Below are 13,801 nucleotides of genomic sequence, written 5' to 3' on the forward strand. Positions count from 1 at the left end.
ATGCTTCCAGTCAATGTTTCAGAACCTTGGTATGCAGATAGAGTCTTTAAGTGTTGGATTAAATTTAAAAAGCTTTGAGTAGACTTAAGAGAATGGTCAAATTAATTATTGCTGGAATCTTACTATAGTATCTATTATACTCACTGCTACTACAGAAGTTTTAGGAATGTCTCAATCTGTTTAAACTGCTCCTTTTGTTACTGCTTTTTCTAATAATGTCACCTTAGCCTTAGGGATGCAGAAAGATATAAATAGTAAGCTAGAACAAAAGGCAAATGTGTTATAAGAAGTAGTGCAGTATCTGGAGACTTTCAGTTCATGGGATGCAAGTGTGGTCACATTTAGAATGTCATGTAGATTACCAATGGATTTACACTACCCCTAAAATGCATTATGACAGTCAACAAGGTTGGGATCAGGTACGTTTGCATCTTAAAAGTATTTGGTATGATACTAATGTTTCCTTGGATATAAATCAATTGCATCAGAAAATTTTGAATCTAAAAAAAATGCTAAACTGTGGCAATTTGATGCTGCAAATGTTGCCTCTGAATGGTTAGAGCAATTAAGAAAGAGCATGCCTTCTTGGTCTTTGTTTACTCATTTGGTCATTTCAGTACTTGCCTTGGGTACTCTAATAGTAATAGGGTTATTGCTGTTATCACTTCTGGTTAAGTGTGCCCTCTGTTCCTTTTTGAACATCTGTGCAGTACTTCATAATATATAGCTCAAAACTGTAACCTAATGGGTTACATCCTCCATTGCAGAAGCTGATAGTCAAACACATATAACAGTTTCTCAGAGGTGAATCAACCTAACACAGATCATGAATGCCAGGATTCACACACCAATTACAGGTAAGGAAGACACTTCTCTAGGGGATGCCTAAGCTTTATACAAGTGAAGGCAGAATGAACCAGACAATGAGTCGGAAGAATAAAACATGTTGCCAGAATTAGTTTGAGGTCAGGCAGAGCAATTTAGTCAGAAGCCAAGAGAAGTCAGTGTGAATCAGTCAGGTTGAAGAGGAGTTTAGACCAGAACAACTGAGTTGAATCAGCCAGTGAGAGTTCAGAAAGAGCTAGAAAGGCTTGGGAATGGCTATCATCTCATTTCCTCTTTGGAGGAAATAAAAGCAACATTTACAGAGAAAACTATTAATAAATCACCACAAACCTCCATGAATGACCACTAACCTCCATCTATTGGAGACCTAACATTTAGGTATCCTGTGAAAAATTTCCAGAATTCCAAATGTCATATAATTGTAGAATATATATGTAGGTGGCAAGATCATTCCCCTTCCAGGGCAGAAATCATAATCTTTTTGGTCTGACCCCAACATCCAGAATAGCTGTAGCTATTTTGTTCCATGCCTGGGAGCTATTTTACATTGCTGCTGTAACAAGCCTGTCAGTCATTGACACAGAAATGTAACTTGGCTCAAGGACATGCTGATCATATAACCTGTTTTGTTCTTTATGTTCTACCTCTTCTGTATGAGGTTTGCTTATCTTAAGAAATTCCACAAAGCTTCACTTAGGACCTAAAAATGTCAAATGTCAGTATAAATTGTTATGTCTGAAATGGCTTGAGTCAGAGTTGACCACCAGGCAGCCCTTCCTGCACCTATTTATAGGCTCACTGTGGTTTTGAAGTTGACACTGAAGAGTCGTACTAATAAGCCAGAAAGTTATGCTTACAATACTCATGCTCCATTATCTCAATGCTCTGTACCCCACCCATTCTCCCCTCCACTCACTTTACTCAGGACCAATCAACTTAAAGGTCAGCTGGTAATACTTTGTCTACTAAGCCTATTGCTCCCCTTTGCCCTTTAAACTTTTGAACCCCCCTCTCTCTGTCTCTGTCTCTGTCTCTATCTCTATCTAATCTCTATCTTTATCATCTATCTATATTCTACCCTGAGAGCAGACAAGAACAGCACTTAGGCTTCCTAGTCATTTTATGGTCTTGAACATACAGTATTAGGTGTGCATACAGTAAACTACTTTTGCTTAGCTGAGATCAGTGTTTGCTTCATTTGAGTGGCAATTACTGAACTCTAACAATGGTCAGCTGCTGCACAGCTGCTTGATATCCTCACACCTGTGTTTAAAACAAAAGTATAATGGCCGGTCTCATCAGATTGTCCTTCTGCTTTTTCAGCTTTTCTCTCACATATTCACCCCCTGGCACAGTCTCTTCCTTCTTTCTTCCTTCAGGAAATTCCAATTGTTTGGCTCACAGGACAGGCCTGACCCTTTTGTTTTCCCTTTTAGATGCTCCTCGCTACTCTAAGCTTCCATCTCCTCACACAGTTTTTCTAATTGCACAGCCAGCTTTATAATCTTTTCAGAAACAAGGGAGTAGACTGACCCCCCTTTCCCCCCTCTTCTTTATTTTTGTTTTTTATGCTCCTCCATTTCTAGTCCCAATTTTTACAACTCCTAAGCCAGTTTTTCAAAATATTTTTTGAAACAAAATATATGAAGAAGGAAAAGAAAAAAACAGAAAAAGCCTCTGGGAGTAAAGTGGGGATATCCCAGCAGTAGCAGCTGTAATAAACATTTTGCTGGCCTCTAAAAACAAAATATCTGTATCTTCCTGCCCCTGACATTTCTTTTATGGCATTTAAATTCAATTTCCTAGTTTCTGTTCTTAAATTTTGATTCTCCAGGCTAAGGCACCACTTGTTGCCCGTCATCACGATGTTTTGGGTTCTATTTTTCCCACTCATTATCTCTGCTCCCCATCATTTCACCCCTATATCTAGATAGTAGAAAAAGAAAGATAGATGGAAATAAGAGAAAGATAGAGTTCCTTGAATCTAATTTCTTTCTTGTTTCTTCTTTGAGTGTGACTACTAATAGACTGTAACTCCATCCGACATCCCATAATCACCAACCAGCAACCCAGCCTATGGCGGCTCTAGAATTTACATACTCTCTGAAAAGTTCCCAGAATTCCAAACATGACACAATTGTAGAAACTGTCTGCAACAGGAATAAGCACGCCATCACCAGAGCATGAGGTTAATCAGTTAGCTGCTATGGAAAGCATGAAGCAACCACATATTCCCACATTTGGGCTTAAAATGAAAATATACTATTATATTTCCGTGCTTCTACAAGGAACCAAATTTCAAAATTCTTCTACAAGTTTCCTTGCAGAGGGTAGACCAGACTTGGGTAAAGAGTGTACATGATGGAAAGCTCAGTGTGGGACATTACTGTCCACTCAGGTAAGGAGAGTATTCTTGCCTGGTTTTGGATTAACTGGCATTGGGTATTAGCAGTCAAGTAGGATGAGCAGAATGTCTATGCAGAAGGCAGAAATGGTGTGAGTTTCAGAGAATGGCTAGGTAAGGATGCTGTCTGCCTGGTGGGATATCACCACTGGTGGTGTGGCCACTCAATACTGTCCAGGGTGATGAGGGCTTCTGCTCATCAAGATGATCTTGGTCAAGTGCTAAAACCCCGGGGGTGGCTGAATGGAATCTCACCAGAGTTCAGCACCAGAAGTCAGAGCACAAGTTTGGTGAAGGAGGCTTTCCTCAGCCAGGGTGTCAGAATTTAAGCAAGGTATCTGGTCTTGTGTGGGAACATCCAGCCTAAGGGAGGAAGGTATTACTTTAGAGTACATAGGCTTTACCTGAGGTTTGGAGTCCATCCAGAAGGCACAAACATCTTAGTGAAGAGTGATCAATGTGGGTAGAAGATGGGTAGCATCCAAGAGATCACATGGGAGTTTGAGATAGAGATTAGAATAGGTTTGTTTTTCCTCATAGATGTGGTTAGAAATGCTAAATTTGGGAAATAAAATGAAACCTGTGGCTTTATATTAAAATCAGTGTAATAGTGTGAACCCAAGGTTTTTAATATGTTTGGATATAAAAGCAAGAGAATCCCAATAAGCAAACTGTGTGTGTGTGTGTGTGTTACTTATATATGCACACACTGTTTGTTTATTATGTTTAGGAACATAGAAGTAGGTAGAGGATATTCTAAGAAGTGAACTATTTGGAAGAAGTGAAGGTTGAGCATGTGGCTATGAGCTGGAAGATATTTGTGGGACTCAAATCATCCCATCCTCTCCAACTAATGGGAGTGTCCCCTCTTGTACGCTTTGATCCATTTAGTTCTCCCAACTATTCTCAACAGTGCAGTAAACACTTAGAGCTTGTGCTGAGGAGTGCAGGGATTAAGGGAAGAGAGGCACAAGGGAGGACAGTGTCCTCCCACAGCTACTAACCAGAGCTGTTTCAGGAGCTCTGGATGTGGCCAGTAGTAAAGTGAGTGGGGAGTCCCCACGCAGCTAGTCATGAACCTGTGGCCGGAGGCACAGTGCTCAGAGAAACAGCTTCAGAAGAAACAGGATGTGAGCTTTGCCTTCCCCACACTGTAGGCAGCTGAGAGAAAAGTGGGAGCCCATACAATGGCGAGGGCCCATGGTCCTCTAGAGTGTGGTATCACAATTTGCCTGTTCAGTCAAAATAAGTGTTGTGCCTTAAGTGTTTGCTCATGTTGTCTGGTTTGCCTGAAACCACATTTGCTTATAGAAGTACACAAATTTATGTTTTCTGTGAGTGTCTTATGACAGAGTTCTCTAATAGCATGGTTCCTCTTTCCCCTACTTCTTATTTCTTTCCTTCCTCCTTTGAGTTCCCACTTTATAGTACTTGCATATTGCACTGTGTGTGTTTGAGGACTACAATTCTTTTTTTCTTGTATTAACAGGTTGCATCCTCTTTGTGAGGCCTTAGTGATTCCGTGCTATGGTTTCTTGTTCTCATGTGGTTTATCCTAGTGAGACATGCCTCTTCTTTCTTACAGTTGTACAATATGACAACTTATTGCAGTTATTGACTCTTACATAGCACAGTGCCTTAGGGAGGGTAGAAGGTGCTCTTTTTTATAGAGGCAGGTCTTTTGTTGATATGGCTTCAGAAATCACTTATGCAGAAGTGAAGTTCAAGAATGAATCCAACTCCTTGGGCACCTACTCAGAATCTCAGGTAAAAACAAAACAATAAACCCTTTCTATACTTAATGAAGATGGGAGGAATAAGGAATGGTCATTTGCAAAGTTGGGTGGTATTTGTGACCGATTCTTTGAGTTCTCTCATCTGGTATTTTACGGGAGTCTCAGATATTTAAACTGTAGATTGACTTTAAGGGCTGTAGAGTTGTATAGTGGTTAGGAAAAGCTTTCTTGGCATGGTTTTTGCTTTTGTCATTTACAGAGTCTATAACTTGAATCTTGCTGCATTTCATGCTCTATATAAATTAGCATAAATCTAAATATTTTTTGAAAATGAAATCATTTTTTTATTAGTGAGCTTTTTTCCCTCTCTGCTTGACAGCATTTTGTAACTTCATGAAAAATGTTTTAGTGTTTGGAGATTTTATCCTTAAAGAACTTGTTTTCATTTATCCTATAGATCAGAGAAAAACCTCTCACTTGTTAGGCAGTTGTTCTACCATTAAACTGCATCTTCATGCAGCAAAGTTTTCAGATATTTGATGGTGGCTATCAGACTGATCTCATGCTAAAGCATGGACTATGATTATAAGTATTTATCTTTTGTTGTCTATTTGTCTTTAATATTTGGACAGTCTGGAAGTGATTTAAGCATGCAGTACTACAATCACAGTAAAAAACCCACCATGATAATGTAGTGACCTGGAAATATATTTACAATACTGATGTAAAGAAAATTTGTAGGTTGGGTGACAGTATTTATGTTGTGTTATCATGTGGGAAATGATATTATATATACATACTTTAACACTTGCTGAAAGGGCCACATGTTGTCTAATTCTAGAACTTGGAAGGCAGAGACAGGAGGATCATTTAGGATTTGAGCCCAGCCTGGTTTACATAATGTCTTGCAGATAATCCCCAGTACTACACAGTGAGATATTATTAGCTCATTCCATTTCCTTTCACACACACACAAAATCTCCATGAATGGATATGAACCAAATATTTAAATATATACATTTAAAGTAGATTTCAGATCTCAAAATATTAACACCAGGTATTTAAACAGTGTAAGTTTGTGCTTTTTTATTATTTTAAATGTTCTTGCTCTTAGTAATTATGTGTCATGGAGGAAAGTGAAGAAGATGAAGGTGGAAAAGAAGAAACAAGGATGGAGCTTACTTCTCATGAAATGAATGTGCTTCTCCTTCTAGCTCCCAGAAAGAAACACATCCGTCATTTAAGTAAGCCTGGTTCCCCCTTACTTCCTTTTACATCCCTGATGATACTTCTTCTGCTGCTGGCAATCACATTCTTAGTTGCTTTTATCAGTAAGTATTCCAGATGAATCAATAGGCCATCTCTTCCTTAGATGAAGCTAGGTTCCACTGTAGCAGTTGTCATTTAATGGAAATATGAAGAAGTAATATTCTTTGGGGAAAAATAATTCAAAGGATTGCATTGTGACTTTACATTTGTCCTTGAATTTAACTGTTGTCTGGGGGAAAATGGAATATATTCTCAGTAGGGAAACTGAATCACATGTATGAGTGTTTGTGTGGGGCTGTGGAGTGAACTCTGTGGACTGTTGTCTTTATTAGACTGGGAGGTCAAATCTACATTTTCTCATTGGCATCAAGATGTCAAGCTGTATGTGTATAGGGCTCCTTCATCTAGTGTGAGCTTGTGGACAAGAAAGAGTTAGTAAGAAATTATCTAAGAAGAGTAGATGTTTGGCTAGCTAGAGATAGATAATCACAAATGAATTTGCATAGTTGATGGCCCAGGGGCAGGAGAGACCATTCTGAGTCCCCCCCCCCAAAATAAAAGAATGGTGAGGAAGAGGACAAGCCAGAGACAGGGTGAATCCCAGAAAGAGCAGAAAAGCTATCTTTGAGCTGTTGTGCTCAGCTATATCCCTCTTCCCAACCACCACTGTCATACATATGCCATGCTCCCTATGACATGTGCGCTTGCACTGAAATCCTTAAGCTGCCTCAGACATAAACATTTAGAGAACATTGTCAGCTCATATCAGAAGTGAGGCAGGTAAATCCTGGAGTTCATACTGCTTAGCACCTTCAAGGTCTAATCATGTGTGTTGAAACCCAAAGCCTCTGAGACAACATACATGACCAGGGTAGCATCCTTCTCTGTCCTTGTCTACAGAGACTCCTTTAACCTGCAGTAATCTAGAGGATGAAGGGCTTCAACTCGTCCCAGGAATGAACACATTGTAAATCTCATAGTGCCTCCTCCTGGCATTCTTTACCACTCAAAATCAAATTAAATAGCTCCCAGAAAAGGAGCTGCAGGCTTGTCAATACCTGGTCTCTGTCAAACTAATAATCAGAGATTCTTTACATTTGTTCTGCCATTGAGGAATTCCAAGGCTCCAGCTAGTAAGGCATACTCCTGGAAGGCCCAGCTCAAGCCTATTTCTTCCAGGAGATTCCCCAACTCTACCCAGAACTCACTGTGCCTTCCCCAGAATGATTTCATTCTTCCGTTTTTACAAGACTGGAGGCCAGCTTCCTTCTTGTTAGGTGTGGTCTCTCCTTGATCTCCATTCGCTCTCCGAAATACTCTAAACAGCCTGGAAAACATGTTTGTTTGTGAACCCAAAAGGCACTGAAGAAATATCCCACAGGCAGTTGTTATCACCACAACACAGGAGGCATCACAGAGGATTCTAATTCTTTCCTAGATACAAGAGATTGTCCAAGGAGGGCATTCCACTGATGATGTCACTTGGAACTGCCATGACCTGCCTGCTAACTAGCTGTCTCCAAATTGTCCAATTTCTGGGGTGTCTTTTCCTGGAGCCTCTTATGTGACCCAGGGAATAGCCTTTGACAACCTCTCCATGCAATGCTAGAGATTTCTCTCTGCTTCATGACCAGTGAAGTGCTTTGGAAGGGGAGAGTTGGTTAGCACCCTGACATGGATAAGAGATTTTTGTTAGCACCCAAACCTCAAGGGACCATGGATATGGGAAATTGTTCTCAATGATAAGTATGTCACCTGAGTCAATTCATGTGACATACAGTCCACTGCCCCAGTTTCTCCCTGTATCCCAGGGGCCAATATCATTCTTCTATACCTTAAATTGTATAAAACATAGATAACATTTTCTTATTATCCAGTATGTGGAGGCAGGGGTTTGTTTAATTCACATGTTAAGTCTTTGACTCACTGTTAGTCTCAGAAATCACATCTGAAGCAGGGGAACTTCACAAGAATGAAGCTTCCACTGGAAGAAATACTTCCTCAATACACTCTGACATCTACTTTGCTTAAAGAACAACATCAACTGTTGCATGCTTTCCCTTCCTAGGTTTGTGGTGATATGCCCTCCACCAGAGGCATAGGACCTCTGCTTCAGGCTCCATCCAGGCAGGATAGTCTGAAGCTTCATCCCAACACTGCTCAGCTGACTTTCAATGGGGATTCCTTCCCTCACCTCTGCCCCCAAGAGGATCTTCTCAATTTGGCATTTCATCAGTAGGCATTTCATGCCTAATCGGACTGGTTATCCTAGATGAGAGGTAACAGACCTCCTCCAAACATGACAATATGGCATTCTAGGGCATCATCTTGAACCCACAAGAGTACTGCATGGGTGCCTGGTAACCTATATTAACTAGCATGCCATCTTCATGCACCTGTACCTAAAGGTCTCCATTAATTTTTATCTTTGGTTTGGGGTAATCTCTTTCAATTAAAAAACACACAAGTCTGGAAGGACAAAGATCAAATGTAGGCACTGCAGAGAAGGCTCTTCCATTAAGAGCATTTGTCTATCCACAAGAGGACCCAGAGGGCAGTTAACAATCCCATTAGCCTGTCTCTAACTTGAAGGCCATGCCCTCTTCTGGCCTCGGGAGGAATTGCATGCATGTGGTTCCCAGACATCCAGCAGGGAAAGATACATGGAAAGAAAAGAAAACAAACAACAACCCTCAAAAACCAAGCAACACCCTAAAAGCTCCAAATGGAAAACCACACTAATATTACCTAAAAATAAAGCCAGGTCTCAACATGTCTGGGAATTCTCAATATGGAAATTTGAAACAAAACCCAAACCAAATTCAAACAAACAAACAAACAAGTTGAGCAGTATTCTCTTGCTGCAATTTAGCAGCACTGAACTAAACCATGTGGCCAGCATTGAAGACAGGGTAGAAAGGCAGTTCCAGAAGGAATAGCCTATGAAGACAATGGTTCCTATGTCTCTTTAGGGGCTTTTATGTGAAGACTTCTCAAGGCAAAGGATGAAATGTATTATAAAATTTAGCTCAAAGACTTTTAACTTTAGTTAACTCATGTCCATTAAAGATTATCGCATGACAGATCAAAACTAGTATTACTTTTTAGTCTTGAACTTTTTCTCCTGAATGCTGAACAGCTGTGTATGTCCTTCTACTTTCTCTGAAGCCCTGCCTGGTGCAAGCTCAGCAAGAGGGGAATCCCGCACACCTCTGTGGAGAAACACACTTGCCCTGCCTATCTGGACACTCTTGTTAACTCTGCTCAAGTATTTCTACTCCTAAGAAGATGAACATCTTCTTGATGTACACCAATAATTTTGTAACATTATATATTATATAATATAATATAAACAAAATAACAGAGAATATAATTTCTAGCATCCTTAGTGTTCTTGTCACATTGTCCTGGATACCTGAAGCTCCCCTCCTGTTTTTCTGACACACACTGCACACAGCAGCACTGACCTGGATATGATATTGCTTCTGTGGCTGTGAAATGACTTTTGAGCCTAATTCACTTAAAGCTTTGTTCATTTCCAAGTAGACACTTTTTACACTAGTTGCAAATAGCGAAGTTTCTTAGTTTCTCTGCTTGAAGTATGATAGCAGCTCTTACTGTCCTCACACAGGTATGTCTAATATTGACCTGGTCCAGACCTATAACATTGAGAAATGAATGACGGCCGTTAAACAGTTGCAGATGCAGCAGTAGAATTCTCTGAAATGCTGCTATTTTACAGAAAGATTTACAATTACATTTTTCAGATCATCCCTCTGAAACACTATTATGTCATCATTTGTCAAAGGCTTTTCAAGAGTGGAGTAGGGATCCTAAGTTCTCTCTGTGACATTGGGTTTAACTTAATTGTGGGTGATACACTGCATATCCCGGACACATCCTTCATGCCACATACAATGGACAGCATGTATCTAGAAGGGTCCACAGTATCTCATGCTTCATAAGTTTAGGAGCACACATCTTGAAAGATAGCACAACCTCCTCGCTTATACACTTTGTTAGCACACCACATCACCCCCAACTTGAACCACTGGCAGATATCCTTGTGTCTAAGGTCAACCACATACTGTCTGTCATTATTGTTTCCAGTGGGATTCCTGGATGCATGGTAAATCATTTATAGTGTCCTTAGGTTCTGTTTTCCACCAAGATTCAACAGGTGTTGATTATTGTGGGAAGTTGAATTTGTCGTTCACATTGATATTTTGGCCATCTGAGGCTCATGTACAAATCTCATCAGCTGCAGGTACAACACTGGTTGAAAGCTCAGGTCATTCTCCCTGAAGGTCATGTTTGTTGTCATTGTACTGTCACATGATTCACAAGTGAATCCCATATATGACTCCTTTATTCTTAGCTGATCTCATCAGAATTTCTGGGTCAGGGAGGCAACATCTTTGCCCTGAATGTAGTATATCATGCTGCCTCTGGGTACTGTTGGAATGATGACTTCTGTGCACATGCCTTTAAGCTGATTTCACATTATCTAACAATACTCAACATAGTTCTTGAGTGTCAGGGAGTTACCTGAAATTTCCTAGCCAAATTATTGTTAGTTCCTACAGGGTTTAACATTGTGTAGTAATTCATAGAATACACTGTATTGAACTAAGGGATGCTTTTTGATAATTTATTGCTATCTTTTGGCATGATATATAAAGCATTTGCTAGCTTCTCTGTGAAGAAGAATTAAGTCTACAGAAAGCTATTCCTGTAATATGTTGACCACTGTGTGATACTTTCAGCCCATTATTTCATGACTGTGTGCTAATTTAAGATCCAATGAACCTATGGGATGATCTTCTGTCCAAAGAGTTCAAATGTGACTCAGAAGTCCTCTCTAAATCCTTTCCTGGACAAGTCAATGTCAATGACTCTAGCTTTTGCATCCAAGTGATGGGTAAATAGAAACAGGCAGCCATTGTCTGTCAATGAAAGAGCTGCTGACTGGGGTAGCTTCAGATACCAACAGGGTCTGCTGCCAAAGGCAGTCAGCAATTAAACAAGTTACTCAACAGACTTTTTTCCTGAGGTAACAAAATCTAATTTACTGGGAATGAGACCCTGTGGCCAGTGTATATGCTATGAACTTTATTAACTCCTTGGTGCCAGTGAAAACAAGAAATAGAGAAAATTCACATGTACACACAAATACACACGCATACACACACTGAATGAATGAATGAATGAATGAATGAATGAATGAAGCAACGGGCAGAATCCTATAAGTTTATACATATAAATATAAATGCATGGAAACACACACACACGTATACAGACCTACAAATAGACATATCCATATTCACACACTGAAACATTTGAGCAAAGTTCCAACAAGCTGGTTACAAGTATTCCACACATATATGCATATATAAGTAAACACAATTGGTGGAGGGTTCCAATGTTCCAACCACATTAACACCAACTTTACATGTACACACAAAATTGATGGATGGAGGACACAATTCTCCAGCCACACCACAGCATGATTTGTTCTTTGATCACTTCTATATCCCAGTAAATTCTTTCAAGCAGTATACAATTACAATGTGATTATGTTTCAGTTTCCTTCCGGTAAATGAGCATGAAAAAACAATGTGTTAGTACATGGTTAATATTAAAAGAAATAACATTACATATTGTGGGAAAAAAACAAATTATTCTTAAAAACCCACATAAGTTCATAACCAAGCATCTGATTATAGATTAACAAGGTGTAAGCAAGAAAGGTAAATTTCTCAGCTAGTTTCTCTTACTGGAAGGCAGCAATTTGCTGTTATAAAGAAAGAAGTAATTATTTTATTATTTATCTTTAAAATTAATGTAAATGTCTTAAGAGAATCACAAATCTAAACATTTATATAATAGTCAGTCATATCTACCTTAAATCCTCAAAATGCATACCTACTCATTAGCAATTCATAATAAGTCATATCAGAGAGCTGAGGACAAAATAAGGGTATAAGAAATCACTTAACTCCCTTCCACCATCAGTGAGAGTCCTGTAAGCCAGTGCTACCATGGTTTTGTTCTCTGAACAAAAAAAGTTCCTTAGTTTTAACTAGTAAAAGTATGCCTTTTTGATCTTCATATTGTTCCCTAAGGTTTTTCACATCAGAGCCTGTAGTAGAAAACAAGGCTACATACCTTCACTAAAAAGTTTATTTTTCCAAAGCTTTTCTAAGGGTGATGATCATTGTTGAAAATCTACATCTTCTTTATAATGGTGACTGAATCATGATGTACTCCACCAGCAATGACAGAAAGAAATCAAGCATTAATATTTTGAATGCCAGAGACACTGTCAGGTGAGGGACAGGAAGCACTCCTAATGTTTTCAAATAACTCAGAGATTAAGAGGGATGTAAGGGCAGCAGAACAGTATTTCATAACAGCATAACCTCCTCCAGACACAGAGTCTTCATGGCCATGCCACACCAAGGCCTACCCATGTGGCTGTGGTAACCCATGGGCTGCATTCCATAAGTTTTAAGTCATTTGTCATTCCTCTTCTATGGCCCTTGGCAACTCACTTCACACAAGGTGTCAAACCAGAGAGTTTCCAGTTGTCTCCCTTTCGAGGACCAAATGACTAATACAATGAGAGAGGATCTGTCCTCTTCTCTATACTACATTACCTTCACCAACACTTGCAAATGATATGAGGTCCACTTCAACACAGGTTTGAAGAGATAATATAATTCTATTGGTGTTTACTTTGTCTGGGTAGCATCATGATACCATCACAGTATACTATGATGGAATAGCCACAAAGTATGGACAGCTGAGAACCATGCAAATGGTCAGAAACTCAAAAAGTTCAAAGATACAGGGGACCCACTTGGTTTTAGCCCCTCCTCCCACGTGAGCTCTTAAGTTCATTTGGAGGACATTGAAGGGATGCTGCAGTTTTACTGCCAAGTCTTTTGAGTAGGAGACCAACTCTTTCTGCTTCAGCAGGTACTGCACGCTTTCCTCCAGTCTGTGTTGCTCTTGTTCAGTGGATAATTGTGATTTGCTGGAGGGTTATAAGCTCGTGTGTGTGTGTGTGTGTTTGTGTGTGTGTGTGTGTGGTGGGTGTGTATGTGTGCACACATGCACATATGCACAGATACATACACACTCTTGAACATACACTCACATGTATGAACACATACAAGCACTTTGCAGTACTGTCATGTGTTTATTTCCCAAATAAGGGTAAAGCAAGTGGCAATAACCTGTACTACTGTAGAATAGAAAGTTAACTTTCGTTGCATGGAGAAAGGACACAGTAAGCAGAGGATATAAAATCCTCTGGTAAAGTTCACAGACACGTGCCCCATGGGAGTCCTTGTCCTTGTAGCAAAGCCCACTTAGCAAGTTCTCCAGGCTCTATAGTAATGGCTTGGTTCCCCAGCAAGGCCCAGCCCCTTGCTCTCACCCACTTCTTCCCTGCTGCTTCAAGATAAACAGTTTTCTCCAAAAGGAACTCTCTTAACCACAGAATGTCTCACTTTATGCACAAAGCAATTAGGTCAGGAAA

At 39.8% G+C, this 13,801-nt stretch overlaps 1 protein-coding gene across 1 annotated transcript in view; it reads left to right on the plus strand.

The window, feature by feature from the left end:
* Positions 1-4,745: 4,745 nt before the first annotated feature.
* The window catches only part of LOC114615373 (C-type lectin domain family 4 member A-like), a 51,062-nt gene continuing 42,006 nt past the window's right edge, over positions 4,746-13,801 (plus strand). Inside the window, exons 1-2 of the mRNA XM_028761107.1 lie at positions 4,746-5,017; positions 6,101-6,230. Coding sequence (XP_028616940.1) covers positions 6,113-6,230 — 118 coding nt within the window. The 5' untranslated portion in view covers positions 4,746-5,017; positions 6,101-6,112. The remainder of the gene's footprint in view (positions 5,018-6,100; positions 6,231-13,801) is intronic.

Source organism: Grammomys surdaster, unplaced genomic scaffold, assembly GCF_004785775.1.
Source record: "Grammomys surdaster isolate TR1022 unplaced genomic scaffold, NIH_TR_1.0 126660, whole genome shotgun sequence".
Classification (NCBI taxonomy): domain Eukaryota; kingdom Metazoa; phylum Chordata; class Mammalia; order Rodentia; family Muridae; genus Grammomys; species Grammomys surdaster.